Source organism: Callospermophilus lateralis, chromosome X (assembly GCF_048772815.1).
Source record: "Callospermophilus lateralis isolate mCalLat2 chromosome X, mCalLat2.hap1, whole genome shotgun sequence".
Taxonomy (NCBI): domain Eukaryota; kingdom Metazoa; phylum Chordata; class Mammalia; order Rodentia; family Sciuridae; genus Callospermophilus; species Callospermophilus lateralis.
Genome location: NC_135325.1, coordinates 64,548,364 through 64,564,522, shown reverse-complemented (window position 1 = coordinate 64,564,522; position 16,159 = coordinate 64,548,364). Strand labels below are relative to the sequence as shown.

The 16,159-nt window shown below is 32.4% G+C and overlaps 1 protein-coding gene across 1 annotated transcript in view; it reads right to left on the bottom strand.

Moving 5' to 3' along the window:
• LOC143638576 (uncharacterized) overlaps positions 1-16,159 on the bottom strand; it is a 452,770-nt gene that overhangs the window by 116,394 nt on the left and 320,217 nt on the right. Inside the window, exon 16 of the mRNA XM_077106457.1 lies at positions 5,888-8,373. Coding sequence (XP_076962572.1) covers positions 5,888-8,373 — 2,486 coding nt within the window. The remainder of the gene's footprint in view (positions 1-5,887; positions 8,374-16,159) is intronic.

Below are 16,159 nucleotides of genomic sequence, written 5' to 3'. Positions count from 1 at the left end.
CATTTGTTGAGTGTTTTTTTTGGGAGCTTCCAAGTTAGCCTCATTTCTTCCAATGCTTTCATCTATAAAACTTCTTAGTAAAGGACTAGGTTAGCATTTATCCTAGGTTAGTAAGGTTGAATTATATAAATAGCAAGTTAAGCAAACAATGCACAATACTGATGATTCTTAACTATTTTAATTTTGTGTACCACACTTATAAAATGATAACAACAATAATAAACAGCATTAACAATAAAATAGAAATTTATTAAGGGTTATATTAAATCTATAATGGCCATCAATATATTCAAGGCATCTATCATAAGATTTGGTAAAAGATAAGGCCATCTTATTCTGGAGACAGAGACTTTACAAGAAATATGGAAATAATCTCTGGTTCAAATATCTGACCTCATTTTGAATCATTAACAATACAAAATTATTTTAAAATTATCACTACAAATGACCACAGTACTTTCTTTTCCTAATTACAGAGTCTGCCAGAAATAAATAAGATAGATGGGATAATTGTCACATGGTAGTTTGAAGCAACATCGGTAGGCATAGTAGATAAGAAGACCATGGTCATGTACTGGGGTGGGTTTGTATGAATAAACATATAATAAACATTGCTCAGTGATCTCTGCAGATTTTCGAAGTTATTTGCTCATATCCTTAGAACCTTCTTGGTTGTGCCTTTCTCTTTTCCATCTCAAGGTATTCTTTTCATTAATCAAGGACCAAGCTTTGACTGCTACCTGTCTGGAGTTTGAGCTGCAACAATAGGATAAAAAGAAACTGGGGAGTTAAAATTGTGTATGTCCATGTACAAATATACCACAATGAATCTTGCTTTATATATATATATGTGTGTGTGTGTGTGTATGTGTGTATATGTATATGAATATACATACATATGTATATACATATGTGTGCACACATCAATAATAATAATAATAATAATAATAATAATAGAAGGGAGATCAGTGGAATAGAAGGAGGGAAGGAAGAAGGGAAATGAAAGGTAACTAGGAAATGATAATGAAAAAATTATGTTATGTTAATGTATGAATATAGAATAAAGTACCACACTATTATATATGACTATAATGCAACAATAAGATAGAAAACTTTAAAAGAAAAATTAAAAGGGGCAATGAGAGAAAAATGTATTTTTAATCCTTAGAGTATTTTTTTGTAAATTTAGGTATATCTTTTTAAAAATTCTTTTTAGTTATACATGATATTAGAATGTATTTTGATGTTTCATATGTACATGAAGTATAACTTCCCATTTTTTTATTGGTTGTACATGATGCAAAGTTACACTGGTCATATATTCATATAAGAATATATGTTTTATTTATTGTACTGTTTTTCTTATTTCTATGCCCTCTCTTCCCTTCATTCCCCTTTGTCTAAACCCTAGAGTACTTTAAATAGAATATTTGGCAGAAAATATAAGATATCATGACCCTTGAAAGGATCGAATTTTTGCCCAAGAAACTACTCTGATCACCTTACAATCAAGAATAATACACTCTTAACATACTAAGATGGAGACACAGTAATGCTCATTTTGCAGCTTAAGTGTCTGCTAAACCAGGTTTATGCTTTATTTACATTTTCAGACCTATAATTACATGTTATTTTATCATATAAAATTAACTCTAAATATTTATTTGTATACTCTGATTATTTACCACTTTGTAACTGTGATCTTAAAAAAGGTTACTATGCTTCAGTTTCCTCATCTGCAAAATAGGCATAGTAATGTAGCTTCATAGAATTGTGAGGATTAAATGAGCTAATGCATATAAAATATGAGGTGTATTAGATAATAAGTGCTCCCTAAATGCTATTAAATTGATGCTTGAAGATTTACCTTTAATTTTATCCAGTTCTTCAATTTCAACAATGATCTTACCTCAGTTTCTGTTATGTCACATTATATTCTATTAACAAACTCTATTCAAGAGAAGTATGAAGCAGTGAAAAAATCATATTGATTTTTCTGATATTTTGCTTAAAATCCTCACATTTAACAATCTTAGTGCTTTCTTCTGGTTCAGAACCTTATACAACTACCTAAAAATTATCTTTTTGGAGCCTAATCAAAATTTAGCTTGCCTAATTATCTAACACTGTGTAGTCTTTTTGGCTGTAAACAGTTTCTATTACTGGGGATATAACATTTATGAGGTGAAGTAAGAAAGCGCTGCTTGTTTCTCTTGTCATTCCCATTTGCTTTCTACTTAACTAAATATTTCCATATTATAAAAAGTACTATATACACCAGAAATTAATTTAAAATTTACTTGTTTATATCTCAATTGTTCTTATTAAAATCACTATATAAACTCATGTGACTGTGGTACTCAATACAACCCCAAATCAGGGGAAGTTACCTGATATGTGTATGTGTGTGTGTGCACGCGTGCGTGCACACATGTGCATAGTGTGTGTGTGTGCATGTGCTTGTATAGGTAGGCTCTTTATGAGAGGGTGGTGGTGAGAATATACTGGGAAGCTGTTTCCAGAGTTAGTAATCACGTAGTACAGTTGACTTAGAAGAGCTTGGATACATGTGAGGGTATAAAATGAGATAGAAACAGATCAGGAAATTGAAGGATAATACTGAAAAAAAATACTTTAATTACAAATGGATTTAGATTACTCAGAATATGTTGATATCCAATAATATGATAAAATTAAGATTACAGTAAGCATGTTTATTATTCCACAATTTCCCTGCCTTCATCTCCAATATGCTCATTATTGCTGTATTCATATCCTCATATTTTTTTTCATTTTCTTTAGGAATTATTGTATCAAAAGTCTCTAACCAATCAGGGAAATATATGACTTTGAAATTCCCATAGAAAAAAAGGTCATTGACACAGATTTTCTGCAATAGGGACAATTATGAAGATGGTCTTCACTTTGAACTTGGGTAATTTTAGAGGGAAATTGAAAGACATGATTCATGAGAGGCAAAAACTGGAATTTTGTAATAATAATTTCACATTTATCATCTTTGTTAATAAATATATCCAAACTCATTCTTATTTGAAAAATATAGTCTACCATTTGTTTCTCTAAGCAAAGAAAATGGAATACAAACAGCTACCTCTTTTAATTGCATGCCTGAAAAACATGACAGATTACAGATTCTGCAGCTGTTTTATTATAACCACACTTGTGTTAATGCATCAAATACCTCCTAGCTTTAAAATCTAGAAGGAGAAAATTTGTTTATCTGTACATGAATATATTTAATTGAGTAACTATTTGGAATGACATTGCTTTGATTATCTGTAAAATGTGGATACTCTTGTTTTCCTGCCCAAAGATTGAATTTACTAAGATTTATTTCAATGAAAATTAAGCAGAATAATTAAATTTATTTGTGTATTTCCATGGCTACTTGATCAGGAAGGAAATGAGTCACTTGGTAGTCTACTTTAAAATGAAAGTCCCACAACTTTTAGACACTTCAGCCAATCTTCCTTTTGAAGAGATTAGCCTCTCCTAACCTAAGACTTATTTTTAGGCTTCCTCAAATATTCAAGATACTGTAGAAGAACTTTATTACAAAAAGCTGGACAAATTTGATTCACATTCACTGCTGAGAATGCCTACATAACTCCACATTTATAAAACTCTGGTTGTAATAAGCCACTTTATATAAAACTGTCTTTCTCTTCAGTGTCATTACTGAATCATTCTTGTAGTAAAAGTCTACCATAAATAAAAAATGGCTACCTCTTTGAATGGCCCTATTTCAATTCTTCTCAAGTAGAATGAAATCTGTCAAAGAATTAAACTGATTAAATCAAGTAAATTTTATTTATGAATATAAGTCATTTGCACAGTCTAACATTAATTACACTTACTTTTAATCTAGCCCCTTGAATATGGAATTATGTTATTTCTGTAAAATTTTAAAAGTTATAAGATAACTTATTAAATTATATTAGACAATTAGTAATATAGTTCTAATACCACTGAACTCAATATTAACCTTACAAAAAGAAAGATAATTTCAGAAATTAATATTTTTTCCCTGAAAAGTACAACTCAGAATGACAACCTATACACATATATTTCCAACTAATTCGAACACATTGGTGATATATATTCCCAACTAGTTTAAATATATTGGTGACATGGGATCTGGACGTCTAAATTGTTTCTAAGCATTCTGGAACCTTAGTGAGAGGACACTTAATTTGTTTTCCTATAACTCCTACTCACAAATGATCACTTGTTGTTAAAATAAACTCTGAGTTCTTCAGAGAACAGCAACTATGTTCTTCATTGAGTCTCTGTATTTTTGAGCCTACTACACTGTTTAATTATTAAATGTCTTTGGAAAGAATGAATAAAATGGTGTAAGTGGCTTTCCTATGTATTATGATGTTGGATTGGCAGATTATGTTCAGTATAAAATTTTTATTTCATTTACAGTGAGCTTGTCTTACTTTATTGATTAGGAAAGGGTCCTTGTTTTCTGCATGATAGTTGTTTTGTGAAAGACATAAGGACACACATAATAAATGAGGAAAATGTAGAAATACCAAAGCTCTAAGGGAAGGCGATCATTCATTCTTATTGAAGTTGCCTTGTTAGTGACGGCATAGAAATGCACTAATTATCAAACTATTCATAATTTATTGTGAAGTTCTGTCCATCTCCTATAAAAATAAAATAATTGGTTGCCAATATTTCCTTTGTCTAGTCCTGGACAAAAGACTGGAACAAGTACTCAGGGCATAGTATATATTTGAATAGATATTTTATTATAAACTTATTTTGATATGGTATTTTAGGATATAAATACCTTACATTTGAAAAAAAAGTTGCTTTTGAGAAGAAAGGCATGTATTTTTGCAAGTAGCTTTTATCTTGTTACCTCCAGTTAAGAAACATAGTTCTTAGGTAATATGATTCAAACTTCAAAATGATAACTACATTCCTTAAAACTCATAAGCTAAAACATGTTATAACTACATACTCATTCAGCTAAAACACCAAAGAGATAAAATAAGACATTTTTAAATAATTTCATATCCTGCAAAGTTCCATTTGTGAGAAACAACTTTAATAGGAAGGCTTATATCTGTGCAATATTATTTTTAATTACTTACTACTAGTCATCTTTACTTTAAGTTAGCAAAGAAAAAGGTGTAAAGTCATATTAGGTAATTACAACTGTTCCCAGGAAGATGTAGTCTCTTAGGAAGGCTACAGGATTGTTCTCTATTGAGGAGCTACCAATTTTGCACTTCCATATGTTTATAAAAATCTATGCCTCATTCTAAATGTAAAATTGCATTCAATTACATATTTTAGTGTAAAATAAAGTAATTATTTCAACTTGAAAATTTATGTACACAAATATTATGGTCTTAACTAAATGCATTTGCCTATCATGACTAAAAGAGTATAAATTTCAATGTATATAAAATAATTTTGGCCTGATGGCAACATGGTGGTAAAGTTTAGTCAAAAAGAAAGAATCTTGTCAAAAATTGTTTAACAAACACTATCAGTCTTAATTTCTGCATGCAATTCATAGTGCTAGAAGAAACATTTGATATGAATTACTTGACAAGATTTATGAGCTATTCAACCCTTGATAGAATAGACCAGTCAGCCATCATGCAAACAAAGTCATTTTGCTATTGCCAAGTATACAACAAATGAATCCTTCAAATGGAAAACTGTATTGTTGGTGCTAGGGGTCAAAGGTAAAATAATATCAGACAACTTGTTCACTCTCTTCCATGGTTTGAATGTCCAACTAAATAAAAATAAAATTTTAGATTGTGTTCAATAAACTAACACTCCAAATTATAGAAAATGGAGAAGAAATAAAAAATCTGCATTGATATAAACTTACCTTAAAAAACTGATTCACAGCACCTGATGATATGGCAAACTTCACAACATCTGGTGGTTCAGCTTCTACTATAATATCAAAACTAGGGAGTATAATATTTGGATTGTAGTGAACATTTAAACTGTCATGATCCTCGATGCCAATGGTATTCTGTACCCCAGAGGAATCTTTTGAAAAACCAGATTCCTTAGCATCAAGGAAATCCTTGGACTCAATGTCAGGTATAAAAGTTGTAGAGTCCATGGAAACAGCAGAAACTTTGAAGGGAATCTGACATTTTTGGTCATCAAAATTGGGATTAAATGAATCAGAAAATTTAGAAGTGGTCAAATTCTTAGGAGTAGAAATACAGCTAGTGCCAACAGCAAAAGTGGGAGAGTTTCCATAAATAATATTAGGAACAGAAGTACTGGAACTGTTTTCCAATTCAGGACCAGAGAGATTATTGCTTGTATTAGCAGAATTATGAGCATTCTGCATATTTATAGCATTATAATCAGTATTGACAACAATGGTAGAGTCAATGAAATGAGTAAATCTAGGAATACGGTTGGTGTCTGCATCATAGTTAGTTCCAGTATTATACCTAGGGCTAAAAGCACTACTATAGCTAGTGGTGTTGCTGGTATCAGTGAAATTGACAATGCTAGCTGCAGAGTTGTGTCTAACAGCATAGCTGTTTCTGTCAATATAGTTTGGGTTGGCTACAAAGCTAGACCCTACAGCATGGGTAAATTCTGGGACATAATCATAGTCTGAATCACAGTGTGTGGCAGCTGAATAGTTGTGGCCAGTAGCACTAGTGGGTCTTGCATCATAGCTGAAGTCAGTATCACTGTTAGGAATAATATCATTGTTGTTACTAGTAACATTACTAGGACTGACATTATAGTTAGAGTCAGGATCTTTATGGGGAACCAGGGTATTATTGGGGTTGGGGAAATTGTTGGGGCCAAAGTCACTGTTACTGGGGCCAAGGCTATTGATAGTTGATCTGATATTCTGGAAGCCAGGGCCAATGTTGGAGCAAATGTCATTGCCAGGCTTGGTGGCATTGCTAGGGCCATCATCATTGTTGGAACCAGAAGTATAGACTGGGTTGGTTCTATTTTGAGTCCCCGATGTGTAGTTTGGATCAGTGCCATTGTTGGAGTTGTCAGTATTGTCTTGATCAACTAGGACAGAAGCACTGTATGAATTATTGGTGTGTATGTCCTCCTCAGGATCAGTGCTGTATTTGGAGTCAGCGTCATTGTTAGTGGTATTATCAAAGTTAGGGTCAGTTTCACTGTTGGGGTTGGTTCCATCGTTGGGGTCACCATCACTGCTGGGATCGGTTCCACTTGTAGGCCCAGCATCACCACTGGGATCAGACTCATTGTTATTATTGGCATCATATTCAGAGTTGCTGTCTTTGGGATCATTGTCATCAGAATCAGACTTATCTTTGGGATCTTTCTTTTCTTTGGTGTTATTTTCATCTTCAGGGTCTGTTTCATCTTCAGCATCTGTCTCATCTTCAGAGTTAGTGTCAGTTTCATGGTCTTTCTCATCTTTGGGAAGAGACTTGTCTTTAGCATCGGCACTATTGTTGAGATTTCTAGCACTGGCAACTTCAGTCTCATTGTCAGGATTGTTTTCATTTTTGTGTTTGACAATAAGGTTGAACTTATGTTCACTTTCAACTCCAGTAACACTGCAAGTGTTGATGACAGTGTCTGGGTCAGAGGTACTATGTTGGCCTATGATGTTCTCAGAATTTATAGGAAAGGTATGGGTAATAGAGGATATGAGATTTTGGAAAGCTGAACAACGTTCACAATGTAAATAAGAAGTTGAACCCAAAGAATACTTAGAATCTTCCTGGTGTAGAGGACAGCAGATGTCCACAGGACATTTTTGATCCAGGGTCTGAGATAAAGGGGTGAATTGGTAGGTTTTGTTGTGTCTATCAGATTTGGGGCTCAGAGAATATTTAGAATCCAAAGGAATTTGGAGATGTAAAGGACAGTCAGGGTCAGAATCATCTTCAGAATTCATGACACACTGATGAAAAGGAGAGTCAGTGATTTCCATAAAGCATTTGAAGCATCTTTTTGCTCCCATATCCACAGAAGTTATGTTATTTCTTTGAGTCTTGGGGCATACAATAGGGTTAGGACTTATAGAAGTTTGACTGCAAACAGGTGCTGAAACAACAGAGGAATAAACCTCAGCACTTGGATGAATAAGATCAAACTGAGACCCAGAACTCTGAAAATTATGAGCATATCTATAGTTCTTGTAGTGGCTCTTGTAGAAAGAAATTTTACGGCTGGCTTTTCTTCCATGGTTTTCCTCCACGTTTGGGTCTGAAGAATGGTTGTTGCTGTGCTTTTCCTTTAAGTTTTTTTGTGAGTCATGTTTCTCACTGAGGGCTGGAGACACCTCTTTGAGTCTCACAATCTTGTCATCACTCAGGTACTTAACAAGTTGAATTCTGGAAACTGATAGAGAAGAGTAAAATATGAGCAAGACTGACCAAAACATAATGAAGTCTGATTTTGATAATCACATTAAAACATAAATCTGTGCAAGAAAAATATAATTTCCTTTAATATGTTATTGTGAGTATTATTTGGTATTTCAAGGGGAGATCATGACCATAAATTTTCCACTCAAGTAGGTGTCATCTTGAGCTTACTAAGACATAAAAATGAAACATTGCCATTTATCTCAGATGCTTATATTTTTCAGATGCAGGGAATTTACTCCTTAGAAGATAAATTATTATATAAGAATTCACAAAATAATATGAGCAAAATAAAACTGTGGTTTTAGATAGCTTTATTACTACATATCTATATTACATTTCATTTTGCTTCTAGAAATACTGGAGAATTATTATTTACTGGGATATAATCCCTATTACTTACAAAATGTTTCACAAATGTTAACATGGAATAAACTTGTTTTCCAGGTACATAGGCAAAAATAAAATAAAAACCAATATCACTTCATTATTAAAACAAAAGTTCTTTTCTATCACTGTCCTAGAGTCCTAAGTATATTTTTTCCAGTGTGTAACTAAACACAAAATCATACTTGGGAAGGCATCTAAAAATGCTTAATGGTACCTTACACTTATAAATTAATGGAGAAATTTATAAAGAAAGTGATAAGCCTTCTCATCAACTTTCCCTTAAGGTCAACAAGAGTTCCTACGAGAGTTTTAAAATGAACATACATAATCTCTTAGGTGTTTATAACAGATACAACTATAAGTAGGTTTACTGTGAAAGCTTTTTGACAGGTGTGGTATAAATTCCTTTGCCAGTAATTAAGCATTTTTATTGTAAAATACTCATGTATATCTTTCTAAGAAAATGAGAGCATATTTTTTTAAGTGTGTGATATTATTTTCATCCACTTTCTCATTGGATAATAGATTTGTAGAGATCATTAGTAATAAATTTTAAAATATATGTTGATATGTAGTATACTATTAAGTTACTACTCTTACTGTTGCTAGTGACTCCCTACTTTTGAAGTGGTACTGATCAATGAACTTAGCACCTTGATTATATTGACTAGGTATTTTTATGCTAAGATATAACCCCAGCTCAGGGAACATTGTAAACAGATAACTGCTCACCAAAAGACCCTAACATAATAGAAAAAGTGAAATCCATTACACAGATTTGAAAACTAGACAGAAAATCTGAAAACATGAAGAGACAAAACAACTGGACACATCCAAATGTTTATAATCTCTCCAGGAACTAAATCCACAGATACTGAAACACATAAAATCCTGGATAAATAATTCAAATACTTGATTATGAAAATGATGAATGAATTAAATGAAGATCTAAGGGATGAATTAAGAAAGAAAATACAGAATATGAAAGGACATTTAAATAAAGAGATAAGGATTATGAAAAAGAACAAAACAAAAATCTTATAAATGAAGGGATAAATAATATAAAATATTCAGTTAAAAAGTCTGTTTTATAGGTTATATCAAATAAAAGACAGAATTTCAGAGCTTGAAGGAGACTGTCCTTGAACATTCATATAGTGTTAGATTAACCAGAACATATAGGAATTCTGGAACAACATCAAGAGATCAAAATTATTGCTCAAAGGCATTGAAGATGTACCAGAGACACAGGCTAATGCAATTGATCAACTTTTCAGTAAAATAATAACAGAAATATGCCCAAACCTCATGAATGAGTTTGACATCCAGATACTTGAGGCATTTAGAACACCAAATATCCAAGACCAGAAAATAATCTAAGACACATTATAATTAAAATATCAAATCAGAAAATATTTAAAAACATTCAGGAGAGGAACTCCAGGTCACCCTTAGAGGAAAACCAGTCAGAATTATATAAGATTTCTCAGAAGAATTCTTAAGATTCAGGAGGGGTTGGAACAATATATTTGAAGACATAAAATAAAATAATAGCTAATCAAGACTTTTATATCCAGCAAAAATATCTATGAGAATCAAGGAAGAAATATAAACTTTCCAAGGTAAGCATAAAGAGAAGAAATTCTCAGTTACTAATGTAGCATTGCAGAAGACACCTCATTCTACATACATAAGAAAATAAAACAAACAGGAAAGTAGGGGGAAGAATAATCTCATTAGAAAAACAGATAAATAAATAAATAAAAATATAAATAGATAGATAAATAGAATGGCAGGAAAATAAAATTATTCATAACAACCCAGAATGTAAATGGTCTCAATTCTCTAATTAAAAGACAAAGGCTGGCAGATTGGATAAAAATCAATATCCACTATATGTTTCTGCATGAAACATAACTCAAAGGCAAAGGCCACTACAGGCTGAAAGTAAAACAATATTTATCTCATGCAACTGAAACCTTAAAGCAAGTAGAGATAACCACTTTCATATTTGACAACACAGACATCAAATAAAAGAGAGAAGACTAAAATAAATAAAATGAGAGACAAAAAGTGGATATCACAAAGGACACCACTGATGTCCACAGGATAATTAAGTACTATTTTTTGATCATGAATTATAATTACACATAATAGCGGCAATCATTATACTATATTTGTATATGTATACAGCATAATTTAATCAGTTTCATTCACCTTTAACCTCTCTTGTCTCTCTTCTCTTCCCTCCTCCCATGTTCTACTGCTATTTTTATTATTATTATTTTTAATTAGTGATATATATGTGTATACATATGTATACACACACACATAAATATTCACACACACACATACACACAATTCTTTGTGGAATATTTGTACATGGATATAGCATAATTTGGTACATTTTGTTCCCTAGTACTTTGACATGCTCTCCTCCCTTCTCTATCTTCTTCCTCTAACCTATTGTTTTTCTCACTTCTATTTTCATGTAATTAGAGACTATTTTGAAAACTTTTATTCCAATAAATTGGGAAATCTAGAAGAAATGGATAAATTTCTAGATACATACAACCTGCCAAAAGTATACAAAGAGAATGTAGAAAACCAAAAGATACCAATAACAAACAAGGGCAATAAAGCAGAAATAAAAAGCCTCCCAGGAAAGAAAATTCTGGGAGCAGATAGACTTACTGATGAATTCCACCAGACCTTTAAAGAAGAACTAATGTTAATGCTCTATATTTTTTCTAGAAAATAAAATGGTGGAAACACTTGTAAACTCATTCTAAGAGCCTCTTAAAAATATATAAACCTTATATAAAAATTAGAAAAAAGGAAACTTCAAGGAAAGAAAACTATACTCCAATACCCATGATGAAATATATGCAAAAACCCTTAATAAAATATTAGCAAACCATATTTCTCAACACATTTGTCGTATGTCATGAGCAAGTTGATTTCATTCCAGGGATGTAACAGTGGTTCAAAATTAAGCAACCAATGAAAGCAATATATCCCATAAGTAGAATCAGGGGCAGAAATCCCACAATCATCTCAACCGATGCAGAAAAATCCTTTGAAAAAATTCAACACCCATTCATGGTGAAAAAATATGATTCAATTAGATATAGAATAAACTTATCTTAACATCATAAATGCTATATATGACAAAACAAAAGCAAACATCATACTGCACAAAGAAAACTGAAAGCATTTTCTCTAATATCATGAACAAGACAAGGATGCCCATCGTACAACTCCCAGTCAATATAGTACTTGATCTCCAGTACCATAAAAATAAGCAAAAAGTGCATTAATGTATTAATTTAGACCTTAACCATAACAATTAGGAAAGAGAATGAAGTAAAAGAATACAAACAAAAAAAGGAAGAAGTCAAATTATCACTGTTGGCAGATGATATTATCTTATACTTAGAATATTCTAGAAGCTCCACCAGAAGATTTTTAGAGCTTATAAATAAATTTAGCAAAGTAGCAAGACATATGAGAAATTCATAAAAATCAGTATCTTTTCTACACTCCAATAATGAATCTTCCAAAAGAGCAATCAGGAAAACAATTCCATTTAACATAGCTTCAGAAAATTCCTAGAAATAAATCTAACCAAGGGAGTCAAAGACCCCATTCCTCACAAGGAAAATTACAGAACTACAAAATAAGAAATCAAAGCATAAATCAAAAGATGGAAAAATGTCCATGTTCATGAATAAGCAGTGTTAATGTCATTAAAATGGCCATACTACCAAAGACACTGTACAGATTCAATGCAATCTCCATAAAAATACCAATGATAATCTTCTTAGATATAGAAAAAATCTTAAAATTTATATAGAAGAACAAAAGACTCAGAATAGGAAAATCAATTCTTCAGAAAAAGAGTAAAGCTGGAGGCATCACAACACCCCTTCAAATTATATTGCAGAACTGTACTAACAAAACAGCTTGGTACTGGGATAAAAATACACATCTAAAAAATGAAACAGAATAGAAGATACGGAGACAAATCATTACAGTCACAGTTATTTTCTTCTTGACAAAGGAGCCAAAAACTTATGTTGAAAAAAAGGGAGCCTGTTTAACAAATGGTACTGGAAAATTGGATATCCATACATAGAAGATTGAAAGTAAATCACTATCATTCATCTGAAGCAGAGTCAACTCAAACTAGATAGAATATCTAGGAATAAGACAACAAGTGCTGGCAAGGATGCGGGGAAAAAGGTACACTCATACATTGCTGGTGGGACTGCAAATTGGTGCATCCAATTTGGAAATCAGTATGGAGATTCCTTGGAAAGCTGGGAATGGAACCACCATTTGACCCAGCTATTCCCCTTCTCGGACTATACCCGAAAGACCTTAAAAGAGCATACTACAGGGACACAGCCGCATCAATATTTATAGTAGCACAATTCGCAATAGCTAGACTGTGGAACCAACCTAGATGCCCTTCAATAGATGAACAGATAAAAAAATGTGGCATTTATACACAATGGAATATTACACAGCACTAAAAAATAACAAGATCATGGCATTTGCAGGGAAATGGATAGCATTAGAGCAAATTATGCTAAGTGAAGTTAGCCAATCCCTAAAAAACAAATGCCGAATGTCTTCTCTGATATAAGGGGGGGTGACTCAAAATGGGATAGGGAGGAAGAGTATGAGAAGAAGATTACCACTAAATAGGAAAGAGAGGTGGGAGGGAAAAGAAGGAAGAAGGGGAATTGTACAGAAGATGGAAGGAGACCCTCATCGTTATATAAAATACATGTATGATGATGTGACGGAAAAAAAGAAGAAATGTGTCACATTAGATTGGGTAGAGAGAGGTGATGGGAGGAGAGGGGAGGGGAAGGGAGGATAGGAAGGGCAGCAGAATAAAATAGACACTAGTACTGCTGTGTGTATATATGTGTCTGTATAACCAATGTGATTCTGCAACCTGTACACTTGGAAAAATGAGAGATTATACCCCATTTGATTCAAATGTATGATATGTCAAGATCATTGTATTGTCATGAGCAACTAATAGAAAAAAGAACTGGAAAAAAAGACCAGGAAGTTTGCAAATGTTAGAAGAGATATATAATGGAAATTCATAAACTTACAGGCATACACAATGACTTCCCCAGTAGGACTCCTGTAGCTCAGGAAATAATACAAGAGTCAATAAGTGGGGAAGACATCAAACTAAAATGCTTCTTCACAGAAAAGGAAACAACAATGTGAAGAGAGACTCCATAATGGGAAAAAAATCTTACCAAGATACTCTTCTGACAGAACACTAATATCTAGGATACAAAAATCAAATTCAACACCAGTAAAGTCCAAATACCCCAATAAAAAAATGGACAAATGAAATGAATTGACATTTCCAAAAAGAAGAAGGGTAAGGGCTGGGGTTTTTAGCTCAGTGATAGAGATCTACTGTGCGGCCTTGGGCTTGATCCTCAGTACCACATGAAAATACATAAATAAAATGAAGGTATTGTGAAAAAAGTATGAATGAACAACAATTATGTGAAACAGATGTTTAACATTTCTAACTATCAGAGAAATGCAAATCAAAACTCCATCTTACTTACAGTTAGAATGTTAGTCATTAAGAATAACATGAACTGATGGAAAGAATGCATATAAACTGCTGATGGGAAGGAAAATTAGTACAGAAACCATGGAAATCAGTAGGGATTTTCCTTAAAATACTAGGAATGGATCCATCATATAATCCAGCTATACTACTCTTCATTATTTACCAAAAAACAAACAAACAAACAAAAAACAAATGAACAACAACAACAACAAAAAAAAAAAACAAGAGCAGCATCAGTAGCAGCAACAACAAACCACTAAAGTCAATAAACTATGGAGATACATGCACACTCATGTTAATAGGAGAGCAATTCATAAAGCAAAATTTCAGAACTAGTCTGTTAACAGGTGTCTGTTCAAAGATGAATGGATAAAGAAAATATAGTATATATTTACAATGGAGTCTTTTTTCCACCATAGAGAGGGACAAAATAATGTAATATTTGGGAAAATGTGTGGAATTGGAGAGCATCATTTAAGTGAAATAAGCCAGTCTCAGAGGCATGGTTCACATATTTTGTCTCATATGTGGATATTAGAGATTTAAAAAGGGGAAAAAAGGGATCTCGTGAATGGTTAAGGAGACTGGTAGGTTATAGGAAGGGAATCAGTGGAAGGAAGGAGAAGGGCAATGGGAGGTACTAATGAATGGAATTGATCAAAGTATGATATGTTCATGTGTAAATATGCCACAATGAAACACACTATTCTGTATGATGATTATGCACCAATAAAAATACTCTTCCAGTACTGGGCAATTTTTCCAGCATATCTTTATAGGCTTTATCTCTCAGTTTTACTTATATAGTTTGTGGTTGTTACTCCTTCCAGGAAGAAAATAGAACATATTCAGAATTAATTTCCCATCACTTATCTGTTTGATTTTTCAAGTCCACTAATTCAAACTTCGAACATGATTTTGTTTAAAATGTTTTTTCATTTATGGAGTTCACCAGTGATCTTCAAATCACTAATTTCACTTGTTAATCCTTATTATTTATCTTCCTTGACATATGATTATCACTTAATTCAATTGGTTGCTTCATTTTCCTTGAAAGTTTTCTTCACTCAACTTTTGGTATGCTACTACTTCTCAGTATCCTTTGCTAGTTCTTCCTCCTCTTCTTCATGTTATGCACGGATTACTCCATAAATAAGTTCTTGAAATTCTTTTTTGCAATAAACCTTTGATGATCTTATTCAGATATAAACATATATGAATCAAATTGTCTCTCAGCTGTTATCTCTCTCTTAAATATATTTTTTTTCAGCAAAGACTGCTTTTCTGAACTTCAGAGTTGTATATAATACTTCCTACTTGATACTTCTTGGCTGCTTAGTTGATATCTCAATATCAGTATGTCTAAATCTGAATTCCCATCTTTTGATATTAAACTTGCTCTTTACAGTGTTTCCCATCAAAGTAAAAAGCAAATGCTTCCTTATGTAATTGCCTTGGACAATTGATATTACCCTGAGGGTTCTTTTCTTTATCCCATATCTGAATCCTGTTGCCTCTAGTTTTAGAAATATATGACCATTAAAAAAATATGAAACACATCTCACCAACTTCACCAGTTATGATACAAATCCTTATATCCTTATTTTTTCTGCCCTAGAATATTAAAATAGCCTTCTAATAGTCTACTTCCTGTTACCCTTGTCCCCTTACAGTTTATTCACTAAAATCATTCCAGAGTGATTCTATTAAAATACAAGTAAAATAATCTCATATTTCTGTAAAAACTTTA